Source organism: Abramis brama (assembly GCF_963993115.1).
Source record: "Abramis brama genome assembly, chromosome: 23".
Lineage (NCBI taxonomy): Eukaryota > Metazoa > Chordata > Actinopteri > Cypriniformes > Leuciscidae > Abramis > Abramis brama.
In genome coordinates, this window is record NC_139985.1 from 823,542 (window position 1) to 847,196 (window position 23,655).

The 23,655-nt window shown below is 39.4% G+C and overlaps 2 protein-coding genes across 6 annotated transcripts; one reads left to right on the plus strand and one right to left on the minus strand.

Moving 5' to 3' along the window:
- The first annotated feature begins 1,642 nt into the window (after positions 1-1,642).
- ogal (O-GlcNAcase like) lies at positions 1,643-14,534 on the plus strand. Its single transcript, XM_084101839.1, has 16 exons — positions 1,643-1,875; positions 2,234-2,285; positions 2,384-2,481; positions 2,927-3,057; positions 3,527-3,698; positions 4,967-5,065; positions 5,187-5,465; positions 5,847-5,942; positions 6,717-6,940; positions 7,571-7,745; positions 8,421-8,506; positions 8,585-8,677; positions 9,208-9,278; positions 9,847-9,967; positions 10,512-10,635; positions 14,109-14,534. Exons 1-16 carry the CDS (start codon positions 1,833-1,835, stop codon positions 14,243-14,245), a joined length of 2,001 nt encoding a protein of 666 aa, XP_083957965.1. The 5' UTR covers positions 1,643-1,832; the 3' UTR covers positions 14,246-14,534.
- A 424-nt stretch (positions 14,535-14,958) lies between these two features.
- On the minus strand, positions 14,959-23,196 carry cant1b (calcium activated nucleotidase 1b). 5 transcript variants are annotated; one of them, XM_084101843.1, is made up of 4 exons: positions 23,037-23,196; positions 18,461-19,075; positions 17,654-17,857; positions 14,959-16,262 (listed from the first exon to the last, which is right to left on the minus strand). In XM_084101843.1, exons 2-4 carry the CDS (start codon positions 19,023-19,025, stop codon positions 15,892-15,894), a joined length of 1,140 nt encoding a protein of 379 aa, XP_083957969.1. In that variant the 5' UTR covers positions 19,026-19,075; positions 23,037-23,196; the 3' UTR covers positions 14,959-15,891. The 5 variants fall into 5 exon arrangements, with proteins under 5 accessions (XP_083957969.1, XP_083957970.1, XP_083957968.1 ...); XM_084101844.1 differs by having other exon boundaries at positions 18,461-19,072; positions 23,037-23,177; XM_084101842.1 differs by lacking the exon at positions 23,037-23,196 and adding an exon at positions 20,312-20,443.
- Between the last annotated feature and the right edge of the window lie 459 nt (positions 23,197-23,655).

The window sequence follows — 23,655 nt, forward strand, 5'->3', positions numbered from 1 at the left end:
AATAAAGACTGACCTCTCTTCTGTTACTCTAAACTCAGAACTTTTATACAATGTATGTAAAACTTTTACAACCCACATGAAAATACCACTAGATAACACTGACGCTAGACTGCTGGGAAATTAACCCCTGCCACCCCCGTGTTGAGCATAGACATGAAAATGCATTATCCAAACTTAAATGGTTGTAATTCATGAATTATTTGGAATAAAGACCTAAAGTTGGTCTCTTTTTAAAGACACTTTATTGCTGACAGATTATTGCTGAAGTTAAAGCAAATAAAATAAAGTTTTAAGTTTACTGTAAAACAAATGTTCTAAAAAATATTTTTTTTAAAATGCATTTTAATACAAAATATATATTTTAGAAAATATTTTTTACTCTAAAACGTATATAAAATCAAAGCCATATGTCTAAACAAGTTGTGTTCCAAATTTGAAATTGATATCACAAAATTGGAGGTTCCTATGAGTTTTTGTTTTAGACGCTATACCAAAAATAGCCACCGGGATAATTTATTTAATGTGTTCTCCTCAGACAAATTAATACATTTCTGCCACAATATCACTTCAATGACAGAACAGTCGTCAAATATGGAATCTTGAGTCTCAGACCTTTCCGATGATGCGCTTTGTCAAAATATGAAAAAAAATTGAGCCTGATAAAAACATTTTGAGTTTTTAAGCTTTCAAATGATAATTATGATGATTACTAAAATATGTGATAGGAAAAAAAGAGCGCCAAACAATGACAGTGAAGGCGGTAAATTAATTATACTAGTTAAGGTAATTGTACAGGTATTTTTTACCACAGACATGACAACTATAATGAATCAAAGATACAGAAACTAACTAGAAAATGTTCAACATGCTAAAAAAAAAAAAAAAAAAAAAATGTTTAATTTGAAGTAATGCATTGAAATCACTATAACTTTTTTATTAATAATTATTTACAATTTTTTTATTTATTAATACTGGGCTCGTGTATTTGAGGAGAACTGACTTCATACATCCATTAAAAATCACCAAAAAGTCTTGAAGAGTAAAATGAAGATAAAAGGTCCTGCAGCATTTGAACAGATGATTTTGTCAAACATTGACGGATTTGGGCAAATTGAAGAAAACAATAACACTAAACAACAGAATTCATCAAATATCCACTTACTGACGTTTGTCCTGTTTTCCCGCTAAATTGATGTCACGTGCTGGAGGACGTCATTAACGAACCGGCAAAACCTGTAAAATGAATTACCAATTAAAACAATATTCACAGAAAACATGTTTAGTTTGGAACATTCCATGAAAAACAGGAAATACATATGTTTTCTGAACAAATGATCAGTTTTTCATTGTATAAGTTTGTGAGGCGCCTGAGGAAAACGAACATCCACTCAAACTAAAGCAGATGAATGATTTAAATTCACCTTTATTTTTACTTCAGTTTGCCATTTCCAAGCATTTCTAAAAGCAAATATTTCACATATCTTGATTCCCTATTGCTTTTATCGACATATTTATCGTTTATTTGTGTGGAATACCTTAAACTGCTGTAGAGTTGGGCAGAAAGCGGGCTCGCGGGGGGCGGAGCTACACACATGTGGGCGGGGTTTATTTGACAGCTGAGAAACCGCGCATGCGCGAACGTGTGACCACGCGTACAATAAGGAAGCGGAGAGATTATAAACATAAACATCAATCCAAAAAGCTGAGTGTGTGTCAGCAGATCCAGAAAGATCGTCGAGCGAGTTCAAACCCATTAAAGAGCACAAACAGAGCTGCATGTGGGTCACATCTGACTGATCAGCTCATATCGATCTGCTGCAAAACCAGGAATCATGTCCAAGAAATCCAAGATTTTCCTGAGTGGAGTGGTCGAGGGTGAGCCACTAATAACTTGATGATATTAATAACTAATGTTAAGCTTAAAGTGTTTATACTGCGAAATGTTTTTAATTTTTTTTACTGAAACTCTAATAATGATAATAATACCCAGAATGTACCACTTGTATTATAATAATAATGTAGTACATATAAAAGAAATACATTATAAAAACCATTTATAGCACTGAACTTACTTAAGCTGGACTGTATAAATAAAGCTGACTCGACTATAGCGTATTACACGTTATAAATACACAAAACTGCATTGCTGTTGCATTTCTTTAGAATTTAGTGTATTCTTGTTGTAATGTATATTGAGGCGTGTCTGTGATCATGTGACCTTTGTGTATTGCAGGGTTTTATGGGAGGCCGTGGACTATGAGCCAGAGAAAAGAGCTCTTCAGGAGGTGAATAAACCACAGTTATCAGATGTCATCATGTGTTATCAGTTCATTTATCTCATCTGTGTGTGTGTGTGTGTGTGATGATGTGTGTATCTTCCCAGGGAGCAGAAATGGGGCTTGAACGCGTATCTATACGCTCCGAAAGATGATTACAAGCATAGGATGTACTGGAGAGATCTGTATTCCCTGGAGGAAGCAGGTGACGGCGAAACTTGAGCTTTAAAACGAGTAAAATATGTGCATTCTGTGCATTTACATCGTCTACGCCAGGGGTCGGCAACCTTTTTGTCATAAAGTGCCAAGTGTAAATCACTGTTTTAAATTAAAAAAATGTCATCGGAATGGTGTGAAACTTGAAAAAAAATGGTTGCACAAAAAATAGTCACACTTGTGGTCTTCGGTCAAAAATGACCGACCATAGGAAATGAATGGGAAATCGACAAAAAATAAATCAATTTGTGTGTGCAATCTACAAATTGGACACAATGCTGAAAAAAAGTTCACAGCAATAAAGGGATGACACTCTGAATCTACGCTTTCATTCAAAACGGCTTACATTGCGTTCAGTTATCAGCCCTGTAATCAGGCGTGACTGTATTAGGACAGGCGTATCTGAAGATGAACTCGCTGATTGTGTTTTACAGAGCAACTCATGACGCTGATCTCTGCTGCTAAAGAGCATAACGTCGAGTTCATCTACGCTTTATCACCCGGGCTGGACATCACCTTCTCAAACCCTAAAGAAGTGGCGGCGCTCAAGAGGAAACTGAGACAGGTGCAAACATCAATTCATATTTAAAGTCTCCTTCAACAGGTTCACATTCATCAAAGGTCAAAAACACTTTAATGTCCTCATAATCTGCACTGCAGCGTCAGCTCTTTCCTCTCAGTGTCTGAAACGCTTCGTTTGAAGATTCAGTCTCTCTAAGCCCCGCCTCTCCGAGAGCTGCTCTGCTCTGATTGGTCAGAAACGCTCATTATCATATCTGAATCTCAGCTCTTGATCACAGACCAAACTCTTCCAGTCTCAGATACAGTGTTTGAGGGCGGAGCTAAGAGACGCTGCTCAGCCAATCAGGACCAGAGGCTGCCATTATGCTAATTAGCTACAAACCTACAGGATCAGCAGGAAGTGAGACTGAATTACTGACGACTTGTTTCAGTTCAGAATCGAATTCCAGGGCACTTGAACTTTGAATTTTATTATCTGTGTTTAATAATGTTAGTGTGTTTGTCCCGGGCAGGTGTGTGAGTTCGGCTGCCGGTCGTTCGCGCTGCTGTTTGACGACATCGAGACTGAGATGTGTGCCTCTGATAAAGAAGCGTTCAGCTCGTTCGCTGAAGCTCAGGTGTCCGTCACCAACGAGGTGTTCCTGCACCTGGACGAGCCGCACACCTTCCTCTTCTGCCCCACCGGTACAGCGACGCTTGACCACAACTACAGCTCACTGACGGAAAATACTATAGAAAAACCTACACTTTTATTCAATTTACTAGTAATTTACTTTTACTACATTTTATTTAAGCTTTATTTACCCTAACCCTGAACCAAGGCAGCGTTTCTCATTTTTGGTTAGTTTAAGTTGAAGTACTAAAATAACTAAAACTAAATAATCTAAAATATTATTAAAAACTATAGAGGTATTTAAAAAAATACAGCAAAATTGCTAAAACATTAACTTAATTTAAGATGAAAACAAAATATAAAATCTAATTCAAAATATTAATAAAAACTATAATAGTATTTCAATGATGGTAAAAACAAAACAAAATGTAAGGGAAGGTAAAACTTTGTTTATCCCATAATGGAAATTTGCACACTAAACGTACACATACAAACATACACGCATAATAATTTAAAATCAAATAAACGTAAGTAAAATAAATACCCTATAATACAGTATATCGCATATCAGGGTTATTATCGTTAACTAAAACTAAAGTTAAAACCATTAACATTAACTATTATATTAACATTTCTGTTAAGCTGAAATAAAATATAAATATTAGTTGAAAAACTTAAACTAGAAATGGTGCCATGGCAAAAAACTAAAATAATAAGAGGAAAGCACCATAATAAATATTATAACTAAAATAACTAAAATTAACTTAATAAATAAATAAAATAATGAATAAATAAATGAATTATAATAATAAAATATGAATAAATAAAAAATAAATAAATTTAAATAATTAAAATAAATACTAAACCTAATTAAAACAAAAATAAACATAAATAGCAAAAATATTAATAAATAAATGTATAAAAATAAAAATGTTATAACATTTATTAAAATAATACTTTAAAACAAAAATAAATTAAACATAAATAGCAATACTTAAATGAATATATATATTTATAAATAAAATATATATATATATATATACACACATAATAAAATGACAAAAGCACATAGCCAACTGACAAAAAATTAACCTAAATTAACATGAAAACTAAAAATATAAAAGTAAAGCTAATTCAAAATATGAATAAAACTAAAATAACACTGTTGCACGTGATATTGGCCAAACATGTATAGACTATCTGCAAACATATGGACATTTTCCACAGTTCAGTTACAGCTATTATCTTTATCTCTAAAACAGATATATGAATTCTAGCTTATTTCCATGATTCTCAGTGCTGATCATAATGCAGAAGGTAAACTCGTGGTGTATTGTAGATTACTGCGCGGCGTTCTGCTCGCCGAGTGTCCCGCTGTCGGCCTATCTGAAGACGGTCGGAGAGAAGCTCCACGCTGGGATCGACGTGCTCTGGACAGGTGACATCATCACGCTTTATGTGACCAACACTTTCTTATTCACATGGAATATTTGGTAACACTTTACAATAAGGTTCATTAGCTAATGTTTAACGCATGACGTGTGTTTTCTCGGTGTCAGGGCCGAAGGTGGTGTCGCAGGACATCAGTGTGGCATCTATAGACGAGGTGTCCGCCGTTCTGAGGAGACCCCCGGTCATCTGGGACAACATCCACGCCAACGACTACGACCCGCAGAGACTCTTCCTCGGACCCTTCAAGAACCGGCCCACAGAACTCATCCCGAAACTCAGGGGCGTCCTCACAAACCCCAACTGTGAATTCGAGCCCAATTTCGTTGCAATTCACACTCTGGCCACATGGTGCAAGTCCAGCTACGCTCACAAAGACATTCCTATGGGTAAAGATGACTCATGTGAAATATGCTTTATTGTTCCTGATAAGGGAAATTTGTAATGGACTCCATAGCCATCATTTCGCCAAAACCTGATACATTAAAAAATTACGTGAAATATTATCATACACACCATACACATAAAATAAATAGACTTCACTAATTTCTAGTACAGACTGATAAAAAAGGAACATAATTTTCCTTTCAACTCCATAAAACCCCCAATCTCTGGTGAAGTCTTTCACACCCGATTAACACGCTTGTCCACATAAGAGATTTGTCTATATGCACTTCAAGTACTTGCAATAACGTTCGGTTGAAAAGTAAGAGAGCGTTACATTTCCTTCGTGTGTTGATGTCTGTCGCTGTGATGTCATCGCTCCACAGATGGAGACGACGGGTCGGACTACAACCCCCATGATGCTTTGCAGCTCGCACTCACTGACTGGCTGGTGGAGTTCAGTCGAGCCAATCAACCTGACGGTAAAAACTCAACTCTAGTTTGATCTCTAACATCAGGGTTGCTATCGTCAACTAAGACTAAAAACAACATAAATATACATTAACTGAAATAAAATGTTAACTGTTTTTGCAGAGGCAACATTTCGCACTTTCGTTTAGCTTGAAGTGGAACTTTGCTGATTTTCAACCTGCTCTGTATTGTCACTGTCAGTATATGCAAATAAATGATGTTTACTCTTCTTCGTTTCACCTGGACTGAGGAGTTCACATTTATTTGTTAGAAAAAGTGCGCTGATGACGTAAAACGCATCACTTAAAGTCCCCCTGTGGTGAAAATCCAGCGTTTAATGTTGTTTATGTGTCTGTGGTGTTTTTAATGTGCTTTAAGACAAACCATGTGTAAATTCATAAGTCGACTCCATTGCTGAGTATTTCCTCCTTAAAACTGCAGTGAACCAAAGACAGTCTCAAAAACACGCTTTGAAATCGCTGGTGTTTCTGACGTCACAAACTACCTTGTAACCAATCAGATCAACGTGTGATCGTCAACCAGTGGATCTCTGAGCTGAGTGAGTGGAGGCGGGGCTCATTTGCATATTCATAGAACCGCGTATACTAAATGAGGCAAGGGTGTCGAGTTACAGTCAAGATATTTTAAGACATCAAGGAAAAAAACGTTTAAATATGTCATTTTGGTGAGTTTTAAGGGATATAATGATTGACTACAGGGGGACTTTAATGCTAAATAATGTCTTGTTTCAGTCTGAAGTGATTCAGTGCACTGATTGTGTTCAGGCTCTGGCGCTCGCGGCTCTAAACGAGACGAAGAGGAGCCGATGCAGACGGACGGATATGAGCCGGGACCCAAAGACAACCCGCTGTACACGGCCGAGCCGCTGACGCTAGCGGACCTGACGCTGCTAGCGGAGCTCTTCTATCTGCCGTACGAACACGGGCCCACCGCCCTCGTCATGTTGCAGGAGCTGCACTGGCTGCGGTCGGACCTCGAGTCTGAGAAGGTCAGAGTGTGATGATGATCCCGAAGTCTCAACACACATTTTTTAACATTCAGGCTTGTTGGTATTTATTACGGGTTTGAGCGTTTAGCACTGAAACCCTATTGCAATTGTTAGAATCGGCCTGATGGTGGCGCTACAGCGGTGAAAATGACGTAATAGCTCATAACTCCTAAACCGTTCGTGCTCAAGTGTTTTATATCGTTGGAATCCTTCACTCAAGACGAACTCTGATTCGTCACCCTAGCGAAATTTGCGAGTTTTTTGGATTTTTCTAAATTGTAATTCCCCGATCGGGACCAAACCAGCGCAGAAAGAGTCTCTGGAGTCTGATTGTCAATAATTATTTTTTAAAAAGTTGACATTTCAATTCATGTCCGCAACGGGACGCCAAAACGTTTGAAGTGGGCGTGGCCTTGCAGCTATATTCTATATTATATTGTATTGTTTTGTAAAAAGCACTATATAAATAATTGTGACTTGAAATGTGACTATTCAGTATTTAACATTGCAACAGTTGTCCCGCCTCCTGCTTCTTTCTGATTGGTCCTATGTAAATGTACACATTGAATGCAATGAATGTTGCTTTGGATAAAAGCGTCTTTCAAATGTATAAATGTAAATGTGTTGCAGGGTGAAGAATGGCGACGGAGAGCCGAGAAGTTTGACGACATGTGCGGCGCCGTAGTCCGGATGTTCAATCGACTGTCCAATGTGCCCAACAGGATCATCCTCTATGACCTTTACAATTACATCTGTGACATCAAGAGTGGCGTCACCATGGCCAAAGCATACGTCAAAACACTGGGTACGTGAGACGGAGTGTGTGATCAGTGCCAGTCGCCAGAAGACCAAACCCAGCGTTTAAAATTCAAATCTGGTTGACGTCAGAAACCAACATCAGTCAACCCTTTTATTTCCAACTAAAATCCCCCCCTGACTGACGTTACTACTTTCTACTCAAGGACCCTGACAGAAATGTAGTGGAATAAAAAGTACAATATTTGTCTTTCAAATGTAGTGGAGTAAAAGTAAAAAGTTTCCAGAAAAAATGATACTCAAGTAAAGTACAGTACTCAAGTAAATGTACTTTTTTACTGTCCACCTCTGATTGTAATGCATTACTTTTCATAAAAAGTAACTAAGTAACGCAAGTAGTTACTTTTTTGGGAGTAACACAATATTGTAACGCATTACTTTTCAAAAGTAACTAAGTAACGCAAGTAGTTACTTTTTTTGGGAGTAACACAATATTGTAACGCATTACTTTTCAAAAGTAACTAAGTAACGCAAGTAGTTACTTTTTTTGGGAGTAACACAATATTGTAACGCATTACTTTTCAAAAGTAACTAAGTAACGCAAGTAGTTACTTTTTTTGGGAGTAACACAATATTGTAACGCATTACTTTTTTATAAAGTAACTTTCCCCAACATGGGTCCTGATTGAGCTGTAACAAAGCGCCTGCTGTTGTTTTTCTGCAGGAGGTCGAACGCCTCATCCTGCACTGGCTTTGAGTGACGATCCCGAGCCGTGGGGTTTCAGAGGTGCTTTATCTGGAGAATTCCAGGTACGCTTCTGTATGACACTGACCTTTGACCTGTGATTGGACCTTTCTGATGGTGTTTGTGTTCCTCGTGATGTTTAGAGGATGCTGCCGTCACATGGGAACCGGGATCTGTTTCGCAGTCCTCCCGCCACACGCGTTTACACCATTCGGCCCTGCACTCCTAAAGATCAGGTGACGCGCTCTTAAAGGGACAGTACACACAATAATCATTGTCATCATTTACTGACCTGCATGTCTTTCCAAACCTGTGTGAATTTTTTTTGAAAAATGTTAAAAGTTTAATGTTAAAAGATTTTTAATGTTATTGAAAGAGTCTCTTCTGCCTAGCAAGGTTGCATTTATTTGATCAAAAATACAGTAAAAACAGTCTAATATTATTCCAATGTAAATCATCTGTTTTCTATGTGAATATATAGTAAAGTGTAATTTATTCCTGTGATCAAAGCTGAATTTTCAGCATCATTACTCAAACAACACTGATAATAATCATAAATGTTTCTTGAGCATCAAATCCTCATATTAGAGTGATTTCTGAAGGACCATGTGACACTGAAGACTGGAGTAATGATGCTGAAAATTCAGCTTTGATCACAGGAATAAATTACACTTTTAATTAATTTATTCATTTTTAATTACACTTCCTAACTTTTGACTGATAGTGTACGTCAATGGTTATCAACATTCTTCTGTTTGTTGTTCAGCCGGAGGTGATGAAGATCTTTAAAGAGATGCAGACGGAGACGCAGCAGAAAGTCGAGCTGGTCGGCGACCGGTGAGAATATACCAGTTCATCTAGTTCGATTAGTCAAGTCGCCTTCATCTATACAGCGCTTTAACAATATAGACTGTTTCACAGCAGCTTTACAGTGATAATAGGAGATTACAGTAACAGAGATTGTTTAGGCTTTACAGCAGCTCTAGAATAAAGTTATTGTCCAGATAAAGTTAGTTTTGATTGATTCACTTCCGTTGTAAAGATCATTAGTTATTAACTTTTAATGTGTTCTGGTCGTTCATTTGCACGACAGCAGTGTTTGGAGCTCAAGAACACAAACCCTGAAACAGGATCCAATGTGCAAGCATTGAAAAAATGTGAAAAATGTTCTCATCTCCGTGTAAACTTGAAAAACGTGAATCTGTGTAAACGCTGACGGCGTGCACATGCCTATCACGTGTTTAGTCTATAGATATGCGTGTTTGAATATATATGTGCGCAAGCGTGTGTCTTTCTTTACAAATTGACCTCAACAAATTACTTGTCTGGCCTTAAAAATTCATAATATAGAGTTTTTTGTTGCTTAGTCACTGAGCGCGTAATGAAAGCTCTGTCTCTCCGTCAGGATGGTGGAGGGTCACGTCACGCCGACACAGAACTGCAGTCTGATACTAGATGATGCTTCTGGGGTTTGTGGTTACGTGTTCGCCCTCAGTGATGCTAAGACCGCCATGACTAAAGCTCAGGTATGGAAATGACATCTAGATTGATTATAATGTTTCCTTTTACAGTCTTGATGTTGTTTTCAGGCTCTACTAGAACTTGAATGTTGATTATTTTCCTCATATTCTCCATTGTTGCGGCTCCTCTCTTCCCAGTCTGTCAGTAACGCTCCGTTTACTTCCTGTCTCTATGAAGCCCCTCCTCCTGAAAAGCACACTGTGCTCTGATTGGTCGAGTGATTCGAGTGTGTTTGGGAAATGCTCCGCCCCTTCTTACCATAACCGCCAGTGTAACACACTACTAACTAACTCAACCAGGCCCCGCCCCTTTATTCTGCGCATTAATTATTATAATGAGGAATATTGTGACGTGTTCGTTCCCGGAAGAAACTCAAGACTACAGTGGAGGCGTTTCAGGAGTTCAGGAACACTGACACTGATATAGAGAAGAACTGGAGCTTTTCATGATCGAACACCAACATTACACACTAAACACAGATGAAGATGAGGAAGAGCACAGTAGATGCTGTTTAATGTCCTGAACTCGATGTGTTTTTCATGTCTCCAGTATCCAGAGACGATGCTGCAGGATTTCCCATCAGTCATGGCTCTTCAGATCCACTCGAAAGTTCCCGATCACAACGCAGCGAAGCGTCTGATTCTACAGGTGCTGTCAGCGCTGAGAGACAGCGGTGAGTTTAACAGCACACACACTCGACCAATGGCTGACCAGCGTCACACTCTCAACACACTCGACCAATGGCTGAACAGCGTCACACTCTCAACACACTCGACCAATGGCTGACCAGCGTCACACTCTCAACGCACTCGACCAATGGCTGACCAGCGTCACACTCTCAACGCACTCGACCAATGGCTGACCAGCGTCACACTCTCAACGCACTCGACCAATGGCTGACCAGCGTCACACTCTCAACGCACTCGACCAATGGCTGACCAGCGTCACACTCTCAACGCACTCGACCAATGGCTGACCAGCGTCACACTCTCAACGTACTCGACCAATGGCTGAACAGCGTCACACTCTCAACGCACTCGACCAATGGCTGAACAGCGTCACACTCTCAACGCACTCGACCAATGGCTGAACAGCGTCACACTCTCAACGCACTCGACCAATAGCTGAACAGCGTCACACTCTCAACGCACTGGACCAATGGCTGAACAGCGTCACACTCTCAACGCACTCGACCAATGGCTGAACAGCGTCACACTCTCAACGCACTCGACCAATGGCTGAACAGCGTCACACTATCAACACACTCGACCAATGGCTGAACAGCGTCACACTCTCAACGCAAAACACACTCGACCAATGGCTGACCAGCGTCACACTCTCAACGCACTCGACCAATGGCTGAACAGCGTCACACTCTCAACACACTCGACCAATGGCTGACCAGCGTCACACTCTCAACGCAAAACACACTCGACCAATGGCTGACCAGCGTCATACTCTCAACGCAAAACACACTCGACCAATGGCTGACCAGCGTCACACTCTCAACACACTCGACCAATGGCTGAACAGCATCACACTCTCAACGCACTCGACCAATGGCTGAACAGCATCACACTCTCAACGCACTCGACCAATGGCTGACCAGCGTCACACTCTCAACACACTCGACCAATGGCTGACCAGCGTCACACTCTCAACACACTCGACCAATGGCTGACCAGCGTCACACTCTCAACGCACTCGACCAATGGCTGACCAGCGTCACACTCTCAACACACTCGACCAATGGCTGACCAGCGTCACACTCTCAACGCACTCGACCAATGGCTGACCAGCGTCACACTCTCAACGCACTCGACCAATGGCTGACCAGCGTCACACTCTCAACGCACTCGACCAATGGCTGAACAGCGTCACACTATCAACACACTCGACCAATGGCTGAACAGCGTCACACTCTCAACGCAAAACACACTCGACCAATGGCTGACCAGCGTCACACTCTCAACGCACTCGACCAATGGCTGACCAGCGTCACACTCTCAACACACTCGACCAATGGCTGACCAGCGTCCCACTCTCAACGCACTCGACCAATGGCTGAACAGCGTCACACTCTCAACACACTCGACCAATGGCTGACCAGCGTCACACTCTCAACGCAAAACACACTCGACCAATGGCTGACCAGCGTCATACTCTCAACGCAAAACACACTCGACCAATGGCTGACCAGCGTCACACTCTCAACACACTCGACCAATGGCTGAACAGCATCACACTCTCAACGCACTCGACCAATGGCTGAACAGCATCACACTCTCAACGCACTCGACCAATGGCTGACCAGCGTCACACTCTCAACACACTCGACCAATGGCTGACCAGCGTCACACTCTCAACACACTCGACCAATGGCTGAACAGCATCACACTCTCAACGCACTCGACCAATGGCTGAACAGCATCACACTCTCAACGCACTCGACCAATGGCTGAACAGCGTCACACTCTCAACGCACTCGACCAATGGCTGAACAGCGTCACACTATCAACACACTCGACCAATGGCTGAACAGCGTCACACTCTCAACACACTCGACCAATGGCTGACCAGCGTCACACTCTCAACGCAAAACACACTCGACCAATGGCTGACCAGCGTCACACTCTCAACGCACTCGACCAATGGCTGAACAGCGTCACACTCTCAACACACTCGACCAATGGCTGACCAGCGTCACACTCTCAACGCACTCGACCAATGGCTGAACAGCGTCACACTCTCAACACACTCGACCAATGGCTGAACAGCGTCACACTCTCAACGCAAAACACACTCGACCAATGGCTGACCAGCGTCACACTCTCAACACACTCGACCAATGGCTGAACAGCATCACACTCTCAACGCACTCGACCAATGGCTGAACAGCATCACACTCTCAACGCACTCGACCAATGGCTGAACAGCGTCACACTCTCAACACACTCGACCAATGGCTGAACAGCGTCACACTCTCAACGCAAAACACACTCGACCAATGGCTGACCAGCGTCACACTCTCAACACACTCGACCAATGGCTGAACAGCATCACACTCTCAACGCACTCGACCAATGGCTGACCAGCGTCACACTCTCAACACACTCGACCAATGGCTGAACAGCGTCACACTCTCAACACACTCGACCAATGGCTGACCAGCGTCACACTCTCAACGCAAAACACACTCGACCAATGGCTGACCAGCGTCACACTCTCAACACACTCGACCAATGGCTGAACAGCATCACACTCTCAACGCACTCGACCAATGGCTGAACAGCATCACACTCTCAACGCACTCGACCAATGGCTGACCAGCGTCACACTCTCAACACACTCGACCAATGGCTGACCAGCGTCACACTCTCAACACACTCGACCAATGGCTGACCAGCGTCACACTCTCAACGCACTCGACCAATGGCTGACCAGCGTCACACTCTCAACACACTCGACCAATGGCTGACTAGCGTCACACTCACACTCGACCAATGGCTGACCAGCGTCACACTCTCAACACAAATCAGGCAACTGTTTGGCATGAGGAAGGTTTGACAGGGTAAATACTGCACTGTAAAAAAATATTTTCATGATTTGTTATCACAACTTTTTTCTTTTGTCAAATCAACTTAGATAATTAATGTGGTTCAGATAACGTAATATTTTGAGATTCTGTTGATTAAACCAATCTCTACTTCTTTGAATTAACTCAAATTTTTTAATTTCAATGAACTCAAAATTTTAAGGCAACTTTTTAGTTATTTTTTAGTGTAGGGCTGGGTATCGATTCAGATGTCCGGATTCAAAAGATCTCGATTCGATTCACTGATTTCAATTGTTCTATTTTCACTGGCCCCAACACAAAGGAAGTAATAAATGAATAAAATACTTATTGTTTTTGACCCATTTGTCCTTGTATTGTAATAAATAAGGTTCTCAGGTACAGAAATTAGATTAAAAAAGACTAGTAATAAGATTTTTAATCATATAGTTTAATCAGATTTTATGTTCAGTGTTTACGGAAATAAACGGGGGAAAAAGATCGATTCGTGGCTTTGAGGATCGATATCGACTCAACCACATTTTTAAAAACGGTTAATCGAAAAAATCGTGTGTGTGTGTGTGTTTTCTCAGGCTCTAAAGGGGTTTTCAGCGAGTTCAGATCTAACGACAGACGAATGTTGGACTTCCTGAAGACGCTGAACGTGTTCCAGGTGCTGAAAGTCGACGGGCTTCCCACAAACCTGGTCATGATGGGAGCTAAACTCTGATGCAATCACGCAATCACACGATCATCTGGCTGTGCATTTATGATTTATGTTCTTTGATTAAATCAACGAGTGTTTGTTTGCTTGCTTGTTTTGAAAATCTGTATAAAAGTCATTAACATGAGAGATAAATTAATAAATTAATAACATTATGAATCAGTTCTGTATTGCAGGAAGGGACAATCAAACAGTCTCAAATTAATAATAAATCTTTATTTGCATATTCATTTTAATATGTATGTCTCACCATCATCATTTAATTAATGCCATAATAAAAGACGCATCATATAAACATGTCCAGTGTAGTTCTTACAATAAAAATAAAAAACACTAAAGCCAGCAACAAATAACAAATAAAACACAAACACTTTACAATACGCTTTCATCTGTTAACATTAATTAATTACATTAGAACTAACAGTGAACAGCATTTATGTTAATTTCAACATTTACTAATACATTTTTAAATCAAAAGTTGTATTAGTAAATGCACTAACATGAACAATTATATTGGACTAACCTTAAAGATTAATAAAAGTATACAAATATTTTGCATATATAGCTAATGCATTAATTAACTGATGTTAGCAAATGAGACCTTATTGTAAAATGTTTTGAAAATCTGTATAAAAGTCATTAACATGAGTGATAAATTAATAACATTATGAATCAGTTCTGTATTGCAGGAAGACACACCTTAAAGAAATCAAACCATCTCAAATTAATAATAAATCTTTATTTGCATATTCATTTTAATATGTATGTCTCACCATTATCTTTTAATTAATGCCATAATAAAAGATGTATAATATAAACATGTCCAGTGTAGTTCTTACAATAAAAATAAAATAAAAACACTAAAGCCAGCAACAAATAACAAAACACAAACACTTTACAATACGCTTTCATCTGTTAACATTAATTAATTACATTATAACTAACAGTGAACAGCATTTATTATGTTAATTTCAACATTTACTAATACATTTTTAAATCAAAAGTTGTATTAGTAAATGCACAAACATGAACAATTATATTTGACTAACCTTAAAGACTAATAAATATTGCATATATACAATAGCTAATGCATTAAGTAATGTCAACAAATGAGACCTTATTGTAAAATGTTAACAATAAAATAACTTTTGAGGTTGTGTAGTTTTTAATAAAGGCATTTTTAAGACAGTTATTGTCATTAGCATATTTTGGATGCACACATTTCTAGAGTTTGGTTAGAGATCTGCTCTATTATTGCATGTTTCCCTTCAGTGCTTCTGTGGAGACGCTCTTCTGCACAAACAGTGTTTTGTGTCTATAAAGTTGTGTGTTTGTCCTGTGAGCTCGTGTTGATGATCTCTGAGTCTTAAAGCACAGATCCCATCATACACCACATCTGATGTTCTGTCCCGCCGGTTTACATTCACTTCAGACTGGAATCCGATTTCTGCGTTTACATTAGTTTACATCAGGTCGAGATCTGTCGTAAATGTTCGTTCTGGAAACACTACGATGATAACGACGGAACTTGCGACCATATTTGACTAACGATGCTTTTGGGAAACTCACACCAGATGCAGAAAACCAGATGTTAGTGTTTACCCGTGTGATCAGAGTCAGATGCGAGTGAAAGATGGGATGTTTCGTGCAGCTTATATGAACTCCAGGCCTTCATACTTGACGTCCCCGATCTTGGTGTCGGGCATCAGGATCCGGCCGTCCAGCGTGAAGGCCGTGATGTAGCTAGCGATCCGCCCCGCGTCCTCCTGGGATTTGAGCGCTAGTATGATCTGGTCGTCGGTGTCCGGGATGAACCTGAAGGAGGAGAAGCCGAGCGTGGGCTTGAGCGGGCCGACGCGAGACGCCGAGATCTGGCTGAAGTCGCGCGAGCAGCTCAGGATCAGGTTCGTGCCGCGGCGCTCGTCTGCCGTTTCATCGTAGCGTTCGGCGCTCGCGCGGCGCGGGAGGAAGAACCAGCGCTGGAGACGCTCACTCCACACGCCAGACTCGTGGATCAGATAACCTGCACAACACAACAGATATTACATTATATACATTACCATACTGTACAACATCAGATTATATACACTCTCTCTCTCTATATATATATTTATTTCTATACACACACACATATTACAGTATATAATATACAAAATAACATACTATATGGTAGTATATAATATATATTTATTAGGGCTGGGGGAATTAACGCGTTAATCTTTACGATTAATTTGAAATGTTTAACGCGTTAAAAAAAAATAACGCAATTGACGCAGCACTTTTTTTTATGCCTCGTTTTAATGTCTTCCTGTTGCGGCTGCTATTGTCCCGCCTCTCCGTGTTCGAAGATCAGGTTTCATTCTCGCGCAGCTTTCATGAGCGGGTCTTTTCCGCTCCGTGTGTGCGTCGCGCTCTCTGTTCCGTGTGTGTGTGTGTGTGTCGCGCTCTCTGTTCCGTGTGTGTGTGTGTGTCGACGCGCTGCGCTGTCGTTAACGGCCCAAACACTCCAGTCATGTGCCGATCACGTACTGGCAAAGCAAAGTCCGCTCAAATAAGGTGAGATTTCTCAGTAGTAGACTTCTGTTTGCTGAGCTGGTATAGCCATGCTGGGCAACAACGGTACAATGACCTGCTCTGATCACATGCTCTGGTAATAATAGCTTTGTAGGACTATATTTTATTTTGATAATTAGTAAAAAAAAAAAAAAATTAAATGATTATGTTGATTGATTATTGAAAAAGATTAATATATTGATATATTGATGTTTAATATTATTTTAATATAGGGCTATTTTCTGTCCCTTTTTTTTTTTTTTACCTGTGTTGTTTAATTTAATTAGGTGATTCTAAGTTTAAATGTTTATGATTACAAGCTTGGGGCAATTGCAATTAATTACAGCAAATTGTGCAATTAATTAGTTATTTTTTTTAATCGATTCCCAGCCCTAATATTTATATACACACACACACATATAAGTAAGTAATATATATAAGACAGTATATATTATATATAAAATAATTGTATAATAATAATATATAAGATATTATACACAAGACAGTATATAACAAGATTATATACTCTATATATATACACACACACACATTACAGTATATAATATACAAAATAACATACTATATGGTAGTATATAATATATATTTATATATATTATAATATATATTTATATATATTATAAGTTAGTAAATGATATATATAAGATGGCATGTATATATATTTAATATATGTGTGTGTGTGTGTGCTTGTGTGTATGTGTGAGTGAGTGAGTGATGGGTAGGTTTAGGAGTCGGGTTAGTGTGTGTGTGTGTGTGTGTGTGTGCGTGTGTGAGTGAGTGATGGGTAGGTTTAGGAGTCGGGTTAGTGTGTGTGTGTGTGTGTGTGTGTGTGTGTCCACTCACCGGGTGGTGTGATCTCTGCTGCCCTCTTCAGGGCGTTATACCTCGGCACCCAGTTCTGGTGCTCCACGTCACCAGTAAAGCCGATCACCTTCACCCACTCGGGGTCGTTATTGACGAACTCTCCGCTGACGGTCGTCCACTCCTTCCCCAGACCCCCCACATACAGCCGCTCGTCCTTCACCGCCATCCACTCCGCTTTAAAACCTGCAGGCAGGGGTCAAAGGTCACAGACCAGGTCAAAGGGTCATACTTTTGAGCAAGACTCAGTGAGAATGTGCATCTAGCTGAGTCAGTCCTCGTGTATCTGATAAGATCATAGATCTACCATTTAACAGTTTCGGATCGGTAAGATTTTAATGTTTTTAAAAGAGTCTCTTCTGCTCCAAGGCTGCGTTTATTAGATTAAAAATACTTTCTATTTCAGATAAATGCTGTTCTTTTGGACTTTCAATTCATCAGAGAATCTTGAAATAAAAATGTAAATAACTGTCTTCAACACTGATAATAATCATAAATGTTTCTTGAGCATCAAATCATCATATTAGAGTGATTTCTGAAGGATCATGTGACACTGAAGACTGGAGTAATGATGCTGAAAATTCAGCTTTGATCACAGGAATAAATTACACTTTACTATATATTCACATAGAGAACAGCTGATTTACACTGGAATAATATTTCACTGTTTTACTGTATTTTTGAATCACATGATCACAGCCTTGGTGAGCAGAAGAGACTCTTTCAGCAACATTAAAAATCGCTCAGATCCGAAGCGTCTGACAGGTAGTGTGACAGAACCACCTTTACCTTTAGAAACACTCCCGTCTCCATCGGTCAGGATGACCCACGGCACGGCTCGGTTCCCCTCAATCCGGTACACGACCCCGGTCCGGTCATCCACGCTGTACAGGTGCCCGTTAAACGCCACCAGCTCGGACAGCTCCATTCCCCGACCCTTCTCCGAGAGGTGAGAGTCCAGAACCAGCGGCTCCGAATCCCAGTCCACCGACACACTGTCCCCGCTCTCGGACACCAGCAGATGTCCTCGCTTCAGGAGACTGAACCACGTGTTGTCCTTCTGTCCGCGCGAGTCCGTGTCCAGGTCCGCGATCACTCCGATCCGGTACCGGATCCCGCTAGCCGTGTGTTCTGGAGGACTGAGCGGATACGTGTCGTTGTAACGCGACTGGGTCTCCATCACACCGGACACGTCCCGGCTGGAACGCCACGAGCGCTGGCTCTCGGACCGGGTCTCGGAGGAACCGGATGAGTTCTGGTGCCGGTACAGGAGAACGCCCGCCGCTAGCAGAGTCGCTACAGTGATGGCTCGCCATCGGAACCGGAAGCGGGGGTCGGAGACGGAGGAGAACATGGAGTCGCCGGGAACGGGAACGGGACCCCGCACTGAGTCACGGCTCCCTGCTGACCCGGAGAAGAGAAACAACGTCATTTCACATCGAAAAGTTTGAGTTTGTAAAGACTATTTCACTTTTATAACACAGAAAACATCCAAAAAGGGTTTATTTTATTCTGTTGATCTTTAAATATATAAAATAAATATTTTGCGCGTCCATAAAATGATGAAAATCAGGTGCACACACACACACACACACACCCCTGAGCTCATTAAATAATAAGATGACCTTTTTGCATGTTTTCCCATGAACGCTGAGCACTGAAACAACAGCAAACATCACTGTAATGATGACACGAGGGAGTTCAGCACTAAGCACGCTGTTTAACGACCTGCCGGACTCATTACTACACGCTTCGTTGAGTTATTACATCACATGACCCTCTGCATCAGAAAACAAGCTTCAGCTGTAACACAGACACGAAGCTTTCACACAACCACAGCACTCCTCGTGCGATCACTGGCATGACAACCATGACTTTACCATGGTGAGATTAAGGTGAACCAACCAGTGCCAGAAACTGAGCAATTCAAATCAAATTCATATTTATTTCTCTCAATTATTTATGACCAGTCATAATCTGTAAAAAACAAAACAAACAAAAAACATGCAAAACAAGTATTTTCACTTGCAGATTTTTGAACCCAGCTGTATGTAAAATTACTCAATCACTTGCCCACAAAAAAATATTTCTTACTAAATAAATCACCTTTTTGGATCCAACTGTATGTAAAATATAAAATTACTCAATCATATCAGATTATAATACATCAAATCATATCATAATCATATTAGAAGCCGTTTTTATGTCTTTAAATTAAAGTTAAAGTTCTAAATGTCCAATCATTATCTTTAAAAAACAAAACATGCAAAAAACATGCAAATCAGAAGTATTTTCACTAGCAGATTTCTGAACCCAGCTGTATGTAAAATATAAAATGAATTAATAAAAAATAGTTTCTTAGTAAATAAATCACTTTAGAAGCCGTTTTAATGTCCAAATCCTACAGCAGATATTCAACTAAACTCACTCTTCTTCTCCAAAAACAAACTGATATAGTAATGATAAATAGTAATAAATAAAAAGCACTGCTGAAGAGGACTGAATGATTCTCTACCTCTCTTTCTGCCTCTCATGTCTGTGTCTCTCTGTCTCTCTGTGTCTCTTTATTACTAGTCTCTCAGCGCTCATCTGAGATCATTGAGCCGAGCAACAGTGACGAGGCAAACACTGAACCCTTACCTACTGAAGTACACATTAACCTTCACACCGCACGACGCTGAACTGCACTTCTGTGGCGGAGGTTACGGCTATAAACCCTATAGAACACCTCATTCTTCAGATCCAGGACCACAGTTGTTCTCTAAACCTGTAATAGTGTTCTTTTGTTCCCAGGAACGCCCCGTGGATTAAAGACTCAGTGTAATAATGATTTGTACAGACTGTTTTTGCAATCTCACTAATGGTGTGTAGATCATCTTGAGGTCAAGTGAGATGAAAGGTCAAATGAAAAACCCTGATTTGTTTAGCAAATGATTGAAAACCAGATTGAACAAAGTTCTCTCTGTACCGGATCACTCACAGAACCAATCAAATCAGTTCAACTATAAAACTATAGTAATAACATTCTAGTTTATAAAATATAATACATATATATATATATATGTGTGTGTGTAAAATGTGTGTGAGTAATCTGATTACGAAAGGCACGTTACTTGTGATGCGTTACTTTACTCGTTACATCAAAAGTGATTTGATTGCGTAATACATGTTACTTGTGATGCGTTACTTTACTCGTTACATCAAAAGTGATTTGATTGCGTAATACATGTTACTTGTGATGCGTTACTTTACTTGTTACATCAAAAGTGATTGATTACATAGTGCATGTTACTTGTGATGCGTTACTTGTTACATCAAAAGTGATTTGATTGTGTAATACATGTTACTTGTGATGCGTTACTTTACTCGTTACATCAAAAGTGATTTGATTGCGTAATACATGTTACTTGTGATGCGTTACTTGTTACATCAAAAGTGATTTGATTGTGTAATACATGTTACTTGTAATGCGTTACTTTACTTGTTACATCAAAAGTGATTTGATTGCGTAATACATGTTACTTGTGATGCGTTACTTTACTCGTTACATCAAAAGTGATCTGATTACATAATGCATGTTACTTGTAATGCGTTACTTTACTTGTTACATCAAAAGTGATTTGATTGTGTATTACATGCTTCTTGTAACACGTTACTTTACTCGTTACATCAAAAGTGATTTGATTGTGTATTACATGCTTCTTGTAACACGTTACTTTACTCGTTACATCAAAAGTAATTTGATTGTGTAATACATGTTACTTGTGATGCGTTACTTTACTCGTTACATCACAAGTGATCTGATTACATAGTGCATGTTACTTGTAACACGTTACTTTACTCGTTACATCAAAAGTGATTTGATTGCGTAATGCATGTTACTTGTGATGCGTTACTTTACTCGTTACATCAAAAGTAATCTGATTACATTATGCATGTTACCCACGACACAGCTCTTTTCAGATGAGATTGAAAACACCTGATCGCTAGTTATTCCACAGTCTGAAAACATCAATAGATCAATGCAGGTTTCAGTCTGAGGTTTTCTCAGAGAGCTTCGGTAGAAACGTGTCGTTTTTTAACAATCAGAATGATCAGCTAATATGGGTAAATCGATGTACTCTAGTAGACTGGAGGGAGCATGAGCGTTTTCTACATAGTCTGAGTTGGGTTTCCACAGAGTTGTACCTTCACCGGTTGTAAAGATCTTTGATGGAATCATGTCCTCATATTCTAATATCAAAGACATGCAAAGTTCAACTTGAATGAAGTTCTTCTCTGTCTGCTGGTCAAACGGGAACAAACTCAATTGCATTAGCAATAATTGAAGCTGTATTATATTTTTGTATATACTTTATAGTTTTCACATGATTTTATATCATTTTATTCATTTATTATTTGTTAAGTACACACAGTATTACTGTGTTATTACTATATTGTTTAATACAGTATCTCTTTAGTTAAAAACTAAAACGCATACCATCCACTCAAGTTGACATCCGAAAATCTCTGAAAAATGGGTAAAAAATAAATAAAATAAAAAGTTCAAATATTGTTTTTCAATAAAAAAGCAATAAAAACACAGGGGGAAAATCCTGCCTGAGATTGTCAATTCATGCATGAAAGGGTTAATATACTTTATCTATTTCCTACTAATGCACTGTTAAGCATTAAGTTATATATTGTAGTAATGTTAGATCATGTTCTTAGTGAAAGTTATTATAACGCGTTAGCAACAGAATCAAGCTTTTATATTATGTTCTCCAAGTCTGAAACTCCTGATGTAATGTTACAATATTTGTTAATACAAATGAAAGTTGTAATAATTTGCCTATCTTTGATGGTGTGATCATGTACTTAATCACTCAACATCTCTATTTCTCCTGCAGAAGGAGAGTTCAACTTTAAAAGCCCGGAAGTGTCATGATCTGCGCATGCGCGGAGCTCCTGCAGCTTTATTTACATAATTCCCTCACAAACATAAACACAACGTACATTAAATCTCATCACATATATCCATTCTAGAAGATTTGAGCTTTCTTAATGTTTGTCCGAGCGGAAAATTAACTTACTAATTGTGCATTAAAACGGAGTTTGTTTGTTTTCAAACATCAAGATTACTTTTACACTGTTGTAAACGAAACTTCGAGCGTTTAAATGTTTTCTATTTTTTCTATAGTGACTCTAGCGATGATATAAAGACTTTTCTTGGAAAAAGTGATTTTAACTACAAGCATATTAGACTGAAGAAACTCAAGGCAGTTTTTATATTTTGCTGAGTAACTGAATTTAACCCTTTGTGAGCCTAAAGACACAACGCTCTGCATTTCCTGAATATTTATTTCCGATTAAATCGTTTACTTACTGTATTCCTCTGATGTTTTTCCTCAGTTTGGTCTTGTGTGATAAAGAGTTATTTCATCCCCGCTCCATCTTGTGTTTCCGACACCGTTTCCTCAGCCGTTCAGACCGAAACGAACCGCCGGTTGCCAACACACCGGTACCGCGAAGCCCCGCCCATCGCCCCGCCCATCTCTTGAATATTAATTACGTTACGCCACGCTCGGCCAGGACGCTTAGCTGATTGGTTTAAAGCAGCCGTCGGCAAATGAGTGCAACGTCTGCTGGCCAATGAAAGAATCACTGAAGACTTAAATATTAATTAGGTTACGCAAACTTTTTTTCTTCTTCTTTTTTTAATTATCCAACGAGTGTTATAGATATATATACAGTATACAGAACTTACAAATTAATACACCCCCAAAAAATGTGTAATTGGCTTGGATCTTGACCATTTCTTCTTGTGTATATGAATTTTTCCCAAAATAATACAAAGTTGTACAATAAAAGTTAAATTATTCTCATTATTATTACTTTAATTGGAATAATACATACATATATCAAAATTATTCAATTTAATTATAACATTTGTTTTCCTTCTAATTAAATTTTCCACACTTGAAATCACAAAAATCACACGACTA

Coding starts and splice junctions, on each gene's coding strand:
- ogal (XM_084101839.1), top strand. CDS start 1,833: ATGTCCAAGAAATCCAAGATTTTCCTGAGTGGAGTGGTCGAGG. Junction 6,941..7,570: donor CGGACCTCGAGTCTGAGAAG/GTCAGAGTGTGA, acceptor AATGTGTTGCAG/GGTGAAGAATGGCGACGGAG. Junction 9,968..10,511: donor CCGCCATGACTAAAGCTCAG/GTATGGAAATGA, acceptor TCATGTCTCCAG/TATCCAGAGACGATGCTGCA.
- cant1b (XM_084101840.1), bottom strand. Junction 17,858..18,460: donor AGACGGGAGTGTTTCTAAAG/GTAAAGGTGGTT, acceptor CCCTGCCTGCAG/GTTTTAAAGCGGAGTGGATG. Junction 16,263..17,653: donor AGCAGAGATCACACCACCCG/GTGAGTGGACAC, acceptor TGTGTTGTGCAG/GTTATCTGATCCACGAGTCT.